A 15,545-nucleotide genomic window follows, 5' to 3' on the forward strand; every position below is an offset into this window, starting at 1 on the left:
TAAAATGAGTCTTCCAGACCTCTATGCAGTATTCAAGATGTGGCCTAACGATTGCCTTATACAATGGTATAATCACTTCCTTATCTCTGCTTTAAAAATTCCTGTTTATCATTGACAAAAGCTCATGAGCTGTCTGGCAGCCTGTCTACACTGCTCAGAGAACTTTATATCTTACTGCACAATTACCCAAGGTCTTTTTCATTCTTCACTGCTCTGAGTGTGGTACCACATAGCTGGTACATTAATCTGGGATTACTGCTTCTCGTATCATGTATTGTGTATTTGTCTATATTAAACTTCAGTTGCTACTTTTCAGCCCAGCTTCCTAATTTGTCTAGATCTTGTTGCAGTAGCATACCAAAGTCCTCCAAGAACTCATTCTAGGAAAAGAAGGATTGAAGCTGGGAATATGTTTCTTCCTCTTCTAACGTTGGTGGGCTAAGTGGTGCAGGTTTTCAGTGAATTCTACAGAGCACCTTCCTGTGGGCTAAAAGATGGAATTCCATGTGGACAGACAATCTTCATTGTGTGGTGGCCATGATCTGCCTTACAATTTCCATTGATCTTACTCAAGGATGCAATATTTTCATTAGTGATTCTTTGAGCTTTGGAATTTTGAGAATTTTGTTCTCTGGAACATTAACATAATGTATAACAAGAACTTTCAAAAACTTTTTGTCTAAATTTATACCAAGTGATTGATCAAGTATTAAAGATTTTATTTTCTTGTGCAAGGAAAACCTCCGAAATTTATTGTCAAATTTTTTGAATCACCATTAAATGAAATGTACTTCTATGTTATGTATAGTGTGATTGCTATATTCAATGGGCAATTACTAAAAATTACTGATTGAAATACTTAAATTATGAATTGAAGAAAATTTTGCTCCCATAAGTGCTTGAAAATTTTTACTGATCACAAATAAAAGCTGAAGAAATGATATTTAAAGATGGAATATTTCTTGCATGTAAAACAACCTTGTAAATACCTAGAGTAAAATGGGCAGACTCCTTCAATAAATTCAAACATGGAATGGATGCTTTTTAAAAGTATAGCGAGGCCCCAACATCTGATGGTAATTTGTTCCGCAAAACCTATTGTATGTTGAAAATGTAAGTTGAAACCAATAGTATATTGATTTCCTGTAATTCGTTCTAAACTCTTGGCAGGCCACCCCACAAAATAGATATTTCTTACTTGTTATACTTGATTTTTACATTAAAAATGAGTGTTTTATAAAGATTATTTAATAAATAGTTACAAAAAATCTTAAAATAAAAATTAAAAAAAAAAAAAAAAAACCTCAATAAATTAACATTTACTTTAGACTCGAAGTGCAGGGCTGATGAAATCAATAGTGACATGGTGGTGGGATTACTGACCCCAAGGGCTCACATCTGGTGAGTATGGGCTTGGCACACCCAGGGTCCTGAGCTGGATATCATCGTTTTTCTCTTTCTTGGTGATTCCCTTTTGTGTGTGTCTCTCTCTCTCTCTCTCTCTCTCTCTCTCACACACACAGGGTAACTCAGGAATATTTTTTTTTTTTGGCTGGTGCAGCATAAGCCTCAGGCTTCTTTCACCATATAGCTAATAATAATAATAAAAAAAAAAAATAGATCAGAAGTCGGCGTCTTTTCAGTCTTTTGCTGCTACGGGCAAAGAAACTGTCCAGAGTGGACTGTTTCTGATGACCTTTTTTGTAGCTTCCTTGAAGTAAGAAATTACTTCGTCTTCCATTTTGCACATCATGAGTTCAGTGTTTTCATTGTTGGCATGTTTTTTTTTTTTTTTTTACCACTTCACTTAAACACTCCCAACAAGAAATGAGTCTTCAACTCTTCAGCTTACACTGGGTGTCCTCTTCTTCCTCACCAGTGTCACTCTTTATAATTTCCTCCAACTCTTGTATCTCCTCTGTCATTAGCTCATGCCCATGAGCATCAATAAGGTCCTCCACATTCTCTTCGTCAATCTCCAGACCCATTGATTTGCCAAGGGTGACAGTATCATTTGTCAAAGCACCATCTTCAAATCAGTCAAAGTTATGGATGATTAAAGGCCAGCTGCTTTTCCAGGCTGAATTTAAGCATCTGGTGGAAACATCATTCCAAGAACTTATGATTAGCCTCACACAGTTCAGGATGTTGTACTTGGACCTTCAAATATATTTGAGGGTTAGAGCAATTTCAACGGAGGTCGCTGCAAAGCAACTTGCGAACATTTTCTTGGCATAGATTGTCTTGAAGGTTGGAATCACTTGCTGGTCCATTGGTTAAAGAAGAGGAGTGGTGTTGGGTGGCAAAAATTTGACTTGCACGCAGTGCCTCAAGAGATTGGACAAGGTCAGGATCGTGTCCTGGTGCATTGGCCAGGAGGAGCAGTTCCTTCACTGGAAGCTTATTTTTCTCAAGATAAATCTTCACTGAAGAACAGAAAACTTCAAGCACCCATTCATTGAAGACATATCTTGTAACCCAGGCCTTCTTATTACTGTGCCAAAACACTCCCAGCATGCCTTTGTTGATGTTTTGTTGTTTAAATACTCTGGAGATGTTAGAATGATACACCAGCAAAGGTTTCAGCTTAAAATCTCCAGAGATATTGGCACTCAACCGGAGAGTGAGCCTATCTTCCATAGGTTTATGGAGAACGTTCATCACTAAGGATGAACGTTCTCCTTGGCATTCGCTTCCAGGAGAGGCCAGTTTCGTATAATTAACAAAAATACGCTCTGCTTACACACTGGAAAAGTGCATCAAGCAGAGGATAAAGAAATTGTTCAAAGTACTGTAACATGCGGGAATTTTGTGTTGAACAATAAAGATGCTAATTGGTTGAGAATAATTGTACGAATGATGTTCCGTGTGCCATGCATCGGAAAATTTCCACCAATGCATCATTCCAGCTATATTGGAAAGCCATCGGTTCCTGCAAATATCATATCCTTAAAATAAAAGATTGTGTGGAAGGTAAATCGGTTCCTGAGAATATCAGATGTCGATGTCTTCGAAGGTCAAGGCCCCACTGTACACAGTTTCAGAGTTACCAAATATGTGGAATTTCAAATTGACAAAAACTTATTATTTAGTCAGTTTTTCTTTGCTTAAAACTTTCATTTTAGAAGACTTGAAAGAGAGAAATGATGACAATGGCTTAATTGATATTGTTGCAGTTGTTGTTTTTTTGTTTTTTTTCCAGAAGTTTTTCAGAAAACCACATCATGTATTTTAAGAGCAGACCCCAGAAATTTAAAAATTATCTGCCTTTTGTTTGCTATTGCAGCAGATAATGGAAATCTGAAACGTGATTAAAGTGAGTGGCAGTTATAGCAATGGGAAACCAATGCCTGGGATTTATACTGCCAATGCTTGGCAGTTATATCAATGAGAAACCATGTGTGGTTAGGGTTTTTTTTTTTTTTTTTTGTCCAGTTAAACCAGCTCTTGTCATTTTTGAAACTAAGTTTCAAAGAGAGCTGGAAGGTTTTGTTTGTATTTTGCATATATTTGCAACATCTTTAAGCATACTGTCATTTTGTACTTAAAAATGATATGGAATACAAGAAAATTGAGACTTTGCTATATGATTCAAGAGATGTCAAATTTTTGGGTATTTCTGCATTCACTATGTCATACAACTTACATATAATAGCTGATTTTTTTTTATTATGTTTTTTTTTTTTTTTTTTTTCCCATGAACAGAAGCCCTGCTGAAGTAATTTTGTTGTTAGAATGGATACTTGTCTGTGGTTTTTATTAATTTTTATCATCTCTCATTAGATATTATTAACAATTGAATTAATTTCATTATATTCACTATAATTTGCAATTCAGGTAGTGGTTTTTAATATTGCATTAAAAAGTTTATGGAATTTTTTTTGTTAGATTAAAAAGTTTATGGAGTCATGGGATCCCCTCCAGAATCCTGATTATGGAAAAGATCTCTTCAAAACTTGGAAAGATATCCTGGAAACAGATGTAATAAAAACTGCTGAACTGGATAAAGGGCAGAATACTGATCTTGATCCTTATCATCAGCTTGTGTGGGAGGTGTGGATGCCCTGCATTCGGAAAGCTCTGCTGTGTGTAAAGTAGACTTTTTTGTTGAATAACTTTATCTTATCTCTTTTATATATATTGTGAAAAAGGATAGGTGGAATAGGACCAGGGGCAAAAGTTGAGCAGATATCATCTTTTAAGGACACAAAAGGCACCATTGTTGTACACGTTGGCACTAATGACATTAAGAGTAGGAGATCTGTGGACTTATTTAATAAGTACAGATCAATGTTGGAAAAAAAAAAGTCACGAGTTGCACTGGCCATCCATGTCACTGGGTGGTCAGTGTAACGTTGAGTCAGTTTGGTGTGACATAAGCACTGGAAAGACCGAAATGAGAGTAGAAGTGTGTTGTAGACTAAATAATGAGTACGATGGACAACTGTACAGAGATATAGAATGGTGCAGTAAATCAAAACGTCCTATAATGGGAGGATTTTAACTTTCCAGGTATTGACTGGAATTTCTAGGTTGGTCACTTGCACACTAGCAAGAATTTTTTGGATTTATTGGATGACTGTTTTCTACAGTAGTATGCTTGAGAGGCAACTAGAGGGAGTAATACTCTTGATCTGATTGCCAGTATTGATTATTCATGCATTAAGAATCTGCAGATAAAGGAACCACTGGCGGCAGCAATCACAGTCTACTGATCTGGAATTTACTTAAAGATGTAATTACCATCAGAGGTAAAAGGAAGGGTTTTTGCTTTCGTAGAGGTGACTACAGTGGTTTCGGACAGTTTTTAATTTCTATACTGTGGGACCAACTGATGTTACCAACGGCAAATTCTAAATGGGAAGCATTCAAGGAATTAATCTTGGAAGCTACTAGGCTTTTCGTGGCAACTAAAAAATACTGTTCAAGGTTTTGGGCCTAAATGGATGTCAGATGAACTAATGAGTCTCATGGCAGAGAAGAAAAATGCATAGGATACATAAAAATTATCAGGCAATAATTTAAAATTATCAGAAGCCTATGGTAGATATAAGCTAGTCTGTAATCAAGTGACAAAGGAGGTCAGGTAACCGAAGGCAAATTACAAGAAAAATTTAGCAAAGGATGCAAAGACTTCTTTACTTATGTAAATTCTAGAAGGAAGGGGATGAATTAGATTGGTCCACTTGATATCAGTGGTTCGACTGGTGATAATCCTGCTCAGTTAGCTAATGAACTGAATGAGTATTTTGCATCTATATTCACACATGAGGAATTCTGTAGGGAAGTGGAGGCCAGACGTTTATCAAACTGTAACATGGAGCTAAATGATTTTGTAATAACTGAGAGGAAAGTGGAGGAGAAATTGTTGAAGTTAAACTTAAGAAAGACTCCTGGGTGGGGTTGAAATCTATCCAGTTATATTAAGGGAGGCAGCAAAGGAAATAAGCAAACTTAGTATTAGCATTAGTAGAGGCATTTGATGCAAGAAAGCAAGCTTATGCAGCATCAGCCAAAAAAAAAAAAAACCACTTCCACTTCACCCCTCTGTTCATTCAAAATACCTGTCCAGCTGAGCCTTAAACTTATTTAGGCTATCAACTTCCACGACAAGGGATGGAAGTCTGTTCCACTAACCAACCACCCGCTGGCTAAAGGCAAATTTCCGCACGTCTATCCTACATCTGTCTTTCCTCAATTTGAATTTATGCCCTCTCAGGTGATTATTCTGAGCGAGAGGAAGAATCCCACAGCATTGAGCATGCTCAATGCTGATGGGATTCTTCAGGTGTGAGGTGATCTGATTGATGTATTGATCTGTGGATACTAAAATGTAGTTACAGAGGAACTGGATGCAAAAAATTATTTCGACATCATATACTTGGATTTCAGGATAGCATTTGATCTTGTTGCACATAAAATGACTGCTGTACAAATTGGAGCAGTATGACATCAAGGGCAAGTTGCTGCTATGGTTAAAGGGTTGGTTGAGTGGGAAAAGACAGATAGTTTAAGAGTTGGCAGTTAATTGATTTCTCCATTACTTTGGAAAGAGTAGAAGTAATCGCAATGGGACGATAATTGGATGGAAGGGATTTGTTACCCTTTTTTAGGAGCTGGCTGATATAAGCAAATTTCCAAGCAGAAGCAAAAACACCTTTAGAATAAGAAAGTGAAACAAGACGACACAAAACAGGAGCAAGTTCAAGGGCACAGGTTTTGAGAAGAAGTGGAGAAATACCATTAGGACCTGGAGCTTTCGTATCATCAGATTCATCAAAATCCTTCTGACATCCTTTTGACAGAATACCACAGGATTCATTGACTGGAGTGTACTGGGAATGGTTTGAGGTGATTTACCAATATCATCAATACATGAATTGGAAGAAAAATAGGATGCTAGCAGCTTTATTTTTGACAGAGGTGGGAACAGAGATGGACAAAAATTGCGACCAATAGCTTTGGAAAGAGACCAGAATGCTCGGCTACCATTTGGACAAGAAGCAAGTTTTCTACTCGTAGCCTGTTCAAAAATCTAGTTTGGACTGATTAATAACTGCTTTACAAAGTAAAGATAATATTTAATAATAATTTTTATTATTACGCAATGTTGCTTATAAAAACATAGTACTGGAAATATTTTATAATAAAAATTCAGTACTCTTATATGATTTCAGAGAATATAGGCTTAGGAGGTTTGTGATAAAAATATTATGTTGAAAGGGGTTTGCTAGTCAAAAAAGGTTGGGAACCGCTGCCCTAGAGTAATGTACCAACTGTGCAGTACTACACTCAGGGTAGTGTAGAATGAAAAAGACCTGGGGGTAAAATATGAAGTGCGGTCAAATATGAAATTTCAGAGCAATGCAAACAGGTTGCCCGAACAGCTCATGGGGTCAATGATATACAGGAACTTTGCTAGTAGGGATAAGGTGATTATCCCTTTGTATAAGGCAATTGTCAGGCACATCTTGAGTACTGCATACAGGTCTGGAGGCCTGATTTTAGGAAGGATATAGAGCTGCCGAAATGAGTACAGGGAAGGATGAGATTGGTAAGGGAAAGGAGGACTTCAGTTCTGCAAATTGTGGCGTCTGGAGACTAGGCACCTGGGAGGTGATCTGATTGATGTATTTTAAGCTCAATGCTGATGGAATTGTTCATCTTGCTCAGATTACACACTTGAGGGGACATTAATTCATTCTATCGTACAAATATTTACAAATAATTAAGGAAAGACAGTTGCAGAATAGATGTGTGGAAATTTGCCTTTAGCCAGCAAGTGGTTGATTGCTGGAACAAATTTCATCTGTCATTGTTGAAGGTGATAGCTTAAATAAATTCAAGGAAGAACTGGACAGACTTTTGGAGTGAATGGATTGGTGAAATGGGATTTTTTTTTTTTTTTTGGCTGATGTGTATAAGCTTGCTTTCTTCATCATATGCCACTGCTAATACTAATATGCAGTGCATGCTATGCCACTTATTGTGATCATGGATAATGTTATCACTTTTATGCAGTCCCACTCTAATGTATAAAAAAAATGAAAATTACATTAATTTTAATCACATTTTATGTTATTACTTTTTTTTTTTTTTTTTTTTCACTTTATCTCAGTTTACACATGTGCAATGAAAGTGATTACCCAACGTCCAGATTTGTTCATAAACTCCAACATGTTGCATTTCCAGTTACTGCTGTTATGTGGTTGTACAGTTCATATGGTTATGTGTGTCGTACTTCACGAAAGTATTGTATCCTACTCCTACTGTAGTAGGAGTAGGATAGAAGTAGGATCCACCAGTCTGACTCTTTTACAGTAGAGATTAACCTTTTCTAATTCTTGATTTTAATATTTTATTTATTTGTTTTTCATGGTATGTATCAATTTCCAACAATCTATTAACAATAATCTATAACAATGAAACATAACAGTTTCATTGTTATAGATTACTTTCTCAAAGAAATAGTGCAAATTAAAAAGTGCAAAATCCCGATTGCAAAGTGATCTCAATAAGTGCCGTCCACTATAAGTGCCGTACTTATACACACAGTGGTAAAAAGTAAGCTGCAGCCATTATCAACCCACTGCAGGATGGAAGCCTCCTCAACAATTCATGTTGAAGGAAATGGACCATAATCTGCCACACTGATTCAATGCGGATTGGCAGATTGATTATATTTAGCAGTCAGGGGCTCGAACCCTAGTCTACTCAAAGAGCATGTGCTACTGCCCTCCCACTCTTGATCACTCAGCTATGGAAGCCACACAGTGGTAGTCATCACATAAATTGCATCACTGTAATTTTCTCCCAAAACAAGTATTACAATTAAATTAATACAGCCCCAAATTTGTCATACACCGATTTAAAATGATTGTACATTTTATTGACAAGTAAAAAAATTGAAGAAAAAACAATTTTTCTTTAATTAAACATATCACAGTTGATTCCGGTTATCTGGGCCACCAGTTATTTGGGACAAATCTTAAAGAACAGAACCTAATCAAGAAAATAGCCAGGGTTTTCTTCACTTAATTGGGACAACATGCTGTTTAATCGGGACAGAAGACCGCAGCACTCGAGATTACCCTACGATTGCCACCGACCATACTGCGTGGTCCTGTCAGATTTCTGGTGGTCACAACAATAAAACAATAAAAACAATTAGCAGTTTCCAGGAAGTAACGGATAGTAAACTTAATCTTATTGAATTTGCGATAATACCGATAGCTGGAATTCTGTGGATTTTTACATTATTATGGTGAAATGTGTTTCCCCTTCCATGAAATAAAAATCTTCAATCATATAAAAAACAAAAAAATTTTCAGAATCTTCTCTTCATTCCTATTTTTTAAACTTCATAACTTGTTACTCCATTCTCACTTGCACATATCGTGTTAGTTGCAATTTTTGCAGGCCATGTTCTTTGTTATTAATTGCTTATCTTTTTTGCTATTTTAAATTTTAACCCCTCCCTCAAATGTCAGTGAACAGACATATCAATTAGTTAGTATGTACATATTACAGTAAATATTAATTAAGCTATGCATGTGAACCTAAATTTATTTTTATTTTGCTAACCTGTGGAAAATATTCTTCCAATTTTCACATATCATTTAATTTTTTAATTGGTAAGGTAATAAAGTGTAAATTTGTGCTTAATATATCTTTACTTTTATAGCCTGTGGATAATATTATTCCTATTTTTGCTTATTAGAATCAACGTTTAATTATAATATTGAATATTGAATATTATATATTGAATTTTAATAGAATTAAAATTCAATTCACAAACATGATCACAGTGACCGACACTCATTACATATCGTATAGTGAACAGTACTTTACTATGGTGAGTCCATCATAGTGTGGTTTGATTGTACAAGGAATCAGTTGTAAAGCAGGGGTCCACTGTATTTTTAACTAGTTACGTGAAACTTTGCATAATTGGGGCAGCCGCTTAATCGGGCCAAAATGCACTAGTCCCGATGTGATCCAAATAACTGGAATCCACTGTATTTACAAATAATTACAGAAATACATTGCAGGCAATATGAATACCTTTTCATTGTGACCAGAGTTTGAAATTAACATTATGTAAATAAGATGGAAGAAATATACCAGAAGCAGACAAATATAGCTGTGATACCATTAGGTCTTCTGTAACAGATATTAGTATTTTGTTGCCCACCACGAACTTTAATTACTGCCTTGCACCTGTCAGCCATGTGGTATATCAGGTTTAATACACAATACGATTAGTTCATAGTACCAGACATGAATAATGGTTTCTTGCAATGGTTTCTTGCTTGATGGCTTGCAGTTTCCGCTCCCATAACATTCCAGCAGTTTTCAGTAAATTTAAATTAGAACTATTTCCTGGCTGTGATAAGGATCAGATATTGCAGTCTTGCATGAACTTCTTCACTTTAGTTAATTTTAAAAAATAATAAAACAGTTGGTGTTTGTTGAAACAAGTTAAAATTAGCATACTAGAAATTGTATTAAAAGATTATGTAATGTTGTACTAACCTTATGTGAACGCCAGAATCATGTAAACAATTTTCTGTTTCTTGAAAGAGATATCTGATGAGAGGCAGAAGATGCTTTTTTTTTTTTTTTTTGTGGTAATCACCATTAACAGTACCATTTTCAAAATGTATTTTGCCCACTCTTTTGCTCATTATCCATCCAAAAATAAGTGACAATCAACAGTAAAGTTTCCAATGGAAACTTATTGAATACAGTCAGGGCAATAAACTTCATTGAAGCTGTGCCAGATGTAGCATTTACCATCCGGTCCATGATACTAAAAGTAAAGTGCAGCCATTATCAACCCACTGCAGGATGGAAGCCTCCTCAACAATTCATGCTGAGGGAAATGAACCATAATCTGCCACGCTGGTCCAGTGCGGGTTGGCAGATCGACCGTATTCAGCAGTCAGGGGCTTGAACCCCGGTCTACTCAAGGAGCGTGTGTTACTGCACTCTCGCTCCTGCCCACTCGGCTACGGAGGCCTCTCCATGATACTATTTAATGTTATTACTCATTGGTATCATTGCAGATCGGAATCTGTGTTTCAAGGCGTATTCTTCATACGGATAAAATGTAAGCCTAGTTATTTAGATATTAAATTCTTTCAAAAACTTAAATGTGCAGTGCTAAAATGCAGAAGTTGCTAGAATTGTTTGTTGTTATACGTTTTCAGATTTGTCAAAAAGAAACAGAATAAATTAATTTTGGTTTTACATTAACATTCTGTATCACTATTTTGCAATGGAACAAAATTGATTGGTAATAAGTGGTTCAAAGACAGATGTGAGGTTGACCCAAAAAAGTGGGCATCAATAAACCTCTTGAAATGAGGACAGAGTTGCAAAAGTTTGAAAATAGTGGCAAGAGATCGTCATTAGACTCTCAGAATGATGGCTGATGAGTTGAATATGAATAAGGAGACAATTCTTCAAATTCTGCATAAAGATTTAAGGAAAAGGAAGGTCTGTGCAAAATTTGTGTCCAATAGCCTTGCAGATGAGCAGAGGCAACAAAGAGTATCATCATGCAAAGACTTCATCCAGACTTGTCAAGACAATCCTAATTTCCTAGAATGCATTGTCACTGGAGATGAGTATTGGGTTTTTCAGTATGACCCAGAGATGAAGCATTAGAACATGCAGTGGACTTCAAAATCACCAAGGACCAGAAGGTTTCTTTTAAAAAAGTCTAGAATCAAGGCAATGTTGATCACATTTTTCAGCAAACAAGGTGTGATTCACAAGAATTTTTTACCTGAAGTGGAGAAAGTCATCTTTTAACTCTTAGTGTGACTTGAGTGATGAAAGTTTGCAATTCATTGGAATAGAGCATAAAGAAATTTCCTCCCTCTGCACTATCCAATTAACTTATCCCCATAATCTACAAAGGCAGGAGCAGTAATTGTCATCTTCCTTTGTTTAAGAAGATGGGACTGAACCACGTATACATAAAAAAAAAAAAAAAAAAAAAAAAAAATTAGCACAGCCATAAAATTTTGGTGTGCAAATTATGCATCTGCCTTATCTCTAGTGGCTGGGGAGGGATTATTGTATAAGCAAAGAAAAATTTTTTGTAAATTCATAATAACATGCATAATGTTCCCATTGCTGACATGTGTTAATTACTTATTTCTGTTAAATTCGGAGGCAACATTCTGGAATTATATATATTTTCATTTTGGTGGAAAGTGGAAAAATAAAATAAATTAAAAAGAGTTAAACACAGTTATAATGAGATTGAAGAAACAGGTGAAAAATTCTTGTTGCACATAAGTAATATAGCACCTTTCTAAAATTTCAGGAATAAAGCAAAAATAAATGGCAATTGGTTGTGTACCCACAAGAAATTTTGTTATACCTTACCAAAACAATGAATTTCCCAATATTGATCAACAATGCACTATATGGTTGGATGATTAATTTATAATCAAATTTTGTGATATATGTCATATCTAATGGGTTATATCCTAATTATAACTAACAGTTATTGATCAAGTTGCTGAGCAGCAGTTCTGTCTATGACCTCACAAACTTATTTATTAATGAGATTGCTTGACGATATATAAATGTGTGTGTGTGTGTGTGTAAATATTTAAACATGTACCTGTCACTCAGTGTTTAATTTTGCCCCACAGATGTTGGAATGCAAGACAGTGTGATCCCCTAATTGAATTATTGGAAGGATGGATGCCCTTTCTTCCTCCATGGATACTTCATAACATACAGGAACAACTGATTTTTCCTTTCCTACAAAAAGAAGTTGAAAATTGGAATCCTGTAACTGACACTCTTCCCATTCATTCATGGTTACATCCTTGGCTTCCTCTTATGGGTGAGTATTATATTATGATTTCTTAACTACAGCATTTTGTGATACTTGTTTTTTCTTACAACTTTCAAAATTCCCCTATTCTCTTTAGGTGCATGATAGAAACTTGATTGTCATTTATAGCTTATTCTTTGGTAATGCAATCACATAAAAGTAATTAAATATTTACACTTTTGAGACTTCTTCCTAGAAAGTCTGGCAGATCAGTAATCCTTTATTTGAAAAGATTGTGTTCTCACTGCGTGATGTTACATGCAGTGAGAACTTGATTGTGAAAATAGTTTTTAGACTGCTGAATTATCCCTGAGTTGTAATTTCCTAGATTATCATGATTGTCCTGCTACTTTGAATTATATCAAGCAGAAAAGTAATTGTTTAGGTGATGGAAAGAAACATGTTATGTGTAAAGAAAATGTAAAACTGTAATAGTAATGGATTTACATCTATTAAGAGGATGTAAATCCATTACTGTTACATCTATTAAGAGGATGTAAATCCATTACTGTTACATCCATTAAAAGGATGTAAATACAAAGTGACATACTTTGTATTTATATCTTTTACACTTTGTTGTTGTTAGGATTTAATGGCTATAGGCATCTCATATGGAAGGGTGCTAAACATTCTAACAAAGAGATTAGGTTTATCAGAAGTTTTTGCAAGATGGGTCCGACAGCTTCTGACATGATCAAAAACGTGGTCAGTGTACACTTCCTCAGAATTGAAAAAGTTGTTTATGCATGGGTAATGAACATACCAACAATTCCTCAGAATTGTTGGTATGTTCCAAAGCAGAACAAGAAAAAATTTTAGCAAGATTTTAAGCATGGAATACATGGATCCGCCACTGTTAACCTGAGTCAGAGCAGCAGTCCAAACAGTGGAAACATCAGAGTTCTCCATATCCAAATAAGGCAAAAACAGTTCCATCAGATGGAAAGTTGATGACAATAACCCTTCTGGATTGCTATTGGAATAATAATGGTGGGCTATGTTCCAAAAGTTCAGATTAACAGAAGTCTTTTGTGATTTCTCGTATATGAGCAATTATAGTGACTGAAATGCATCAACGACTAGGAATTGCTGCCATACCTCCCTATTCACTGGACTAAGATGGTGTTCTCTGCTCCACATGCTCTATCATTCTATCCTTCAATATACATACATACATATATTAACAACTTCATCCTATGTATGCCTCCAGGCATGCATAGGATGAAGTTGTTATTCTCTGGACTAGCATTGTTAGACTTCCTTTTATTTTTCGAACTGAAATTTCACTTGGCCAGACCAGCACTGGCCACAAGCTTGTTGAACAGGGCCCTGCACACAAATGGTCTAAATAATAATATCGTTTGTGCCTTTTCTGCATTTCTATCAATGAGCCTACCACTGTCTAAATGTCTAGTTACCCACATTATTGTCACTCCAAGAGCACTTGCACAAATTGACTTTAAAATTACTCTGAGCGTATACTTCATTCTCAATATATATGTTTTGTCTGATATCAAACATTTAAAATATTTCCATAGAACGAAGAAAATTTGTATTTAAATAACGGATTACAAGAGACTTAACGCATTGTTCGCACCTCTGGCCTTCAGGCAATTGAGGCAATTAGTGCTTGCTGCTAAGCATGAATTAACTGAAAATGATTAACTAATTTGAAATTAACCATTCTGCAACTTAGTGGTATTGGTAAAATTTATCCAACCACCTGTCCCACATACCCAGAAGTTACGCTTGTCATCTGATTGGTTAACGTTTACCAGTATTCAACACAGCAGGCAAATAATTCATTTGAAATAAATACAGTACATGAAATTGCAGACGCGTTAATTTTCTTATTATCTGGATCTGTTTCATATTTATATTTCGCAGTTATAAGATCGTTTGTTTATACCATATATTTCAATTTTTTCTCAAGGTAAGTAATTTTTATAATGATTTTTGTTTGTTGTTTCATTATATTATATATGAGATATGTTGTAATTCTTTTCTTTTTCAATAAATTAATAATAATTATTTATGCCTTATTTTATTTTTTTAATCCAAATATTTTGGGGTGGCAAATTTGATTTCGCTTACACAGCACAGGGTCGTAGCAGCACTGTGTTTTGTAAAATATTAAAATTGCTATAAAGAATAACAAGTCATTATTATTATATCATATTATTTACTAAAGTGATATTATAAATGTGTAATATTTAAAAATACATTTTTTATTCCTTATCACTGTACTTTTTAAGAAATTTTTAAGATAATTTTTAAGAAATTAATATTTATAAAAAAAATATTTTTATGCAAATAATTTACATGCTATAAATATCTTTAATAATAATGGAAACAGATTTAATAATTTACATAATATGAAAATATTTTATTTTCACTTTAATAGCTTATAAATTAAATTAATTATTTCTTAGTTACTCTAAAATTTTAAAAAATAAAAAATTAAAAGATTACTATTACAAAAACACCCTGTGTAAGTTTTGCACAGGACCCCAGGACCTAGAAGTATATTTTGAGCAGGGCTCCACAAGTAATTCTTGAACAGGAAATTCATATTTTAGAGCCAGCTCTGGGCCAGACAAAAAATCAAAACAAGTGAAGAGTTGAAAAGGTTGTTTATGCATGGATAATGCACTTCCATCATTTCTACTACCTAGGTAGTGACAACCTGGTTATGAAGTATAACTCCGCAATATGAGAGATGCTTGATACTGTGCATTGTTTAATCTAAAAATATTTCTTGACTAAATGTCTACGAGTATGAAATGGTTGTTTGTGCATGGGCAGTACACTTCCATCATTTCTACTACCCAGGTAGTTTGCATGCATTGTTTAATTATATCTCATGTTGTGATTACCTTTGCAACAGGTTGCCAAGGTTTTGCACTGCTTTGACTATTGCTACAATGGTCTAGAATCATCAAATTGTTCTTTTTTTCTGAAGCCCTGTAAGCCAAGCACTTTTATTGGCCTCATAATCACAGGGAAGTTGGTTAACTGCTTTAAAACATCTTGGCTTGGAAAACTTACCAATCACAAGTGGGCATAGTTTTGTACTGCCATCTGAATTGCAGCGTAACAGAACAGTGAGTCTTTGTTTACTTAATTTTCCACCATGACAAGACTCTCCTCGAACAGCAAATGTTTTGTTTGGCAGTAAATTATA

At 35.0% G+C, this 15,545-nt stretch overlaps 1 protein-coding gene across 1 annotated transcript in view; it reads left to right on the plus strand.

Moving 5' to 3' along the window:
• Nucleotides 1-15,545, plus strand: part of sip1 (septin interacting protein 1) — a 125,846-nt gene that overhangs the window by 76,488 nt on the left and 33,813 nt on the right. The window contains exons 10-11 of the mRNA XM_090380029.1: nucleotides 3,889-4,085; nucleotides 12,174-12,370. Of these exons, the coding sequence (XP_090236155.1) occupies nucleotides 3,889-4,085; nucleotides 12,174-12,370 (394 nt within the window). The remainder of the gene's footprint in view (nucleotides 1-3,888; nucleotides 4,086-12,173; nucleotides 12,371-15,545) is intronic.

The sequence above is a fragment of the Mastigoproctus giganteus genome, chromosome 8, assembly GCF_048544385.1.
Source record: "Mastigoproctus giganteus isolate SK-2022 chromosome 8, ASM4854438v1, whole genome shotgun sequence".
In the NCBI taxonomy this organism is placed as follows: Eukaryota; Metazoa; Arthropoda; class Arachnida; order Uropygi; family Thelyphonidae; genus Mastigoproctus; species Mastigoproctus giganteus.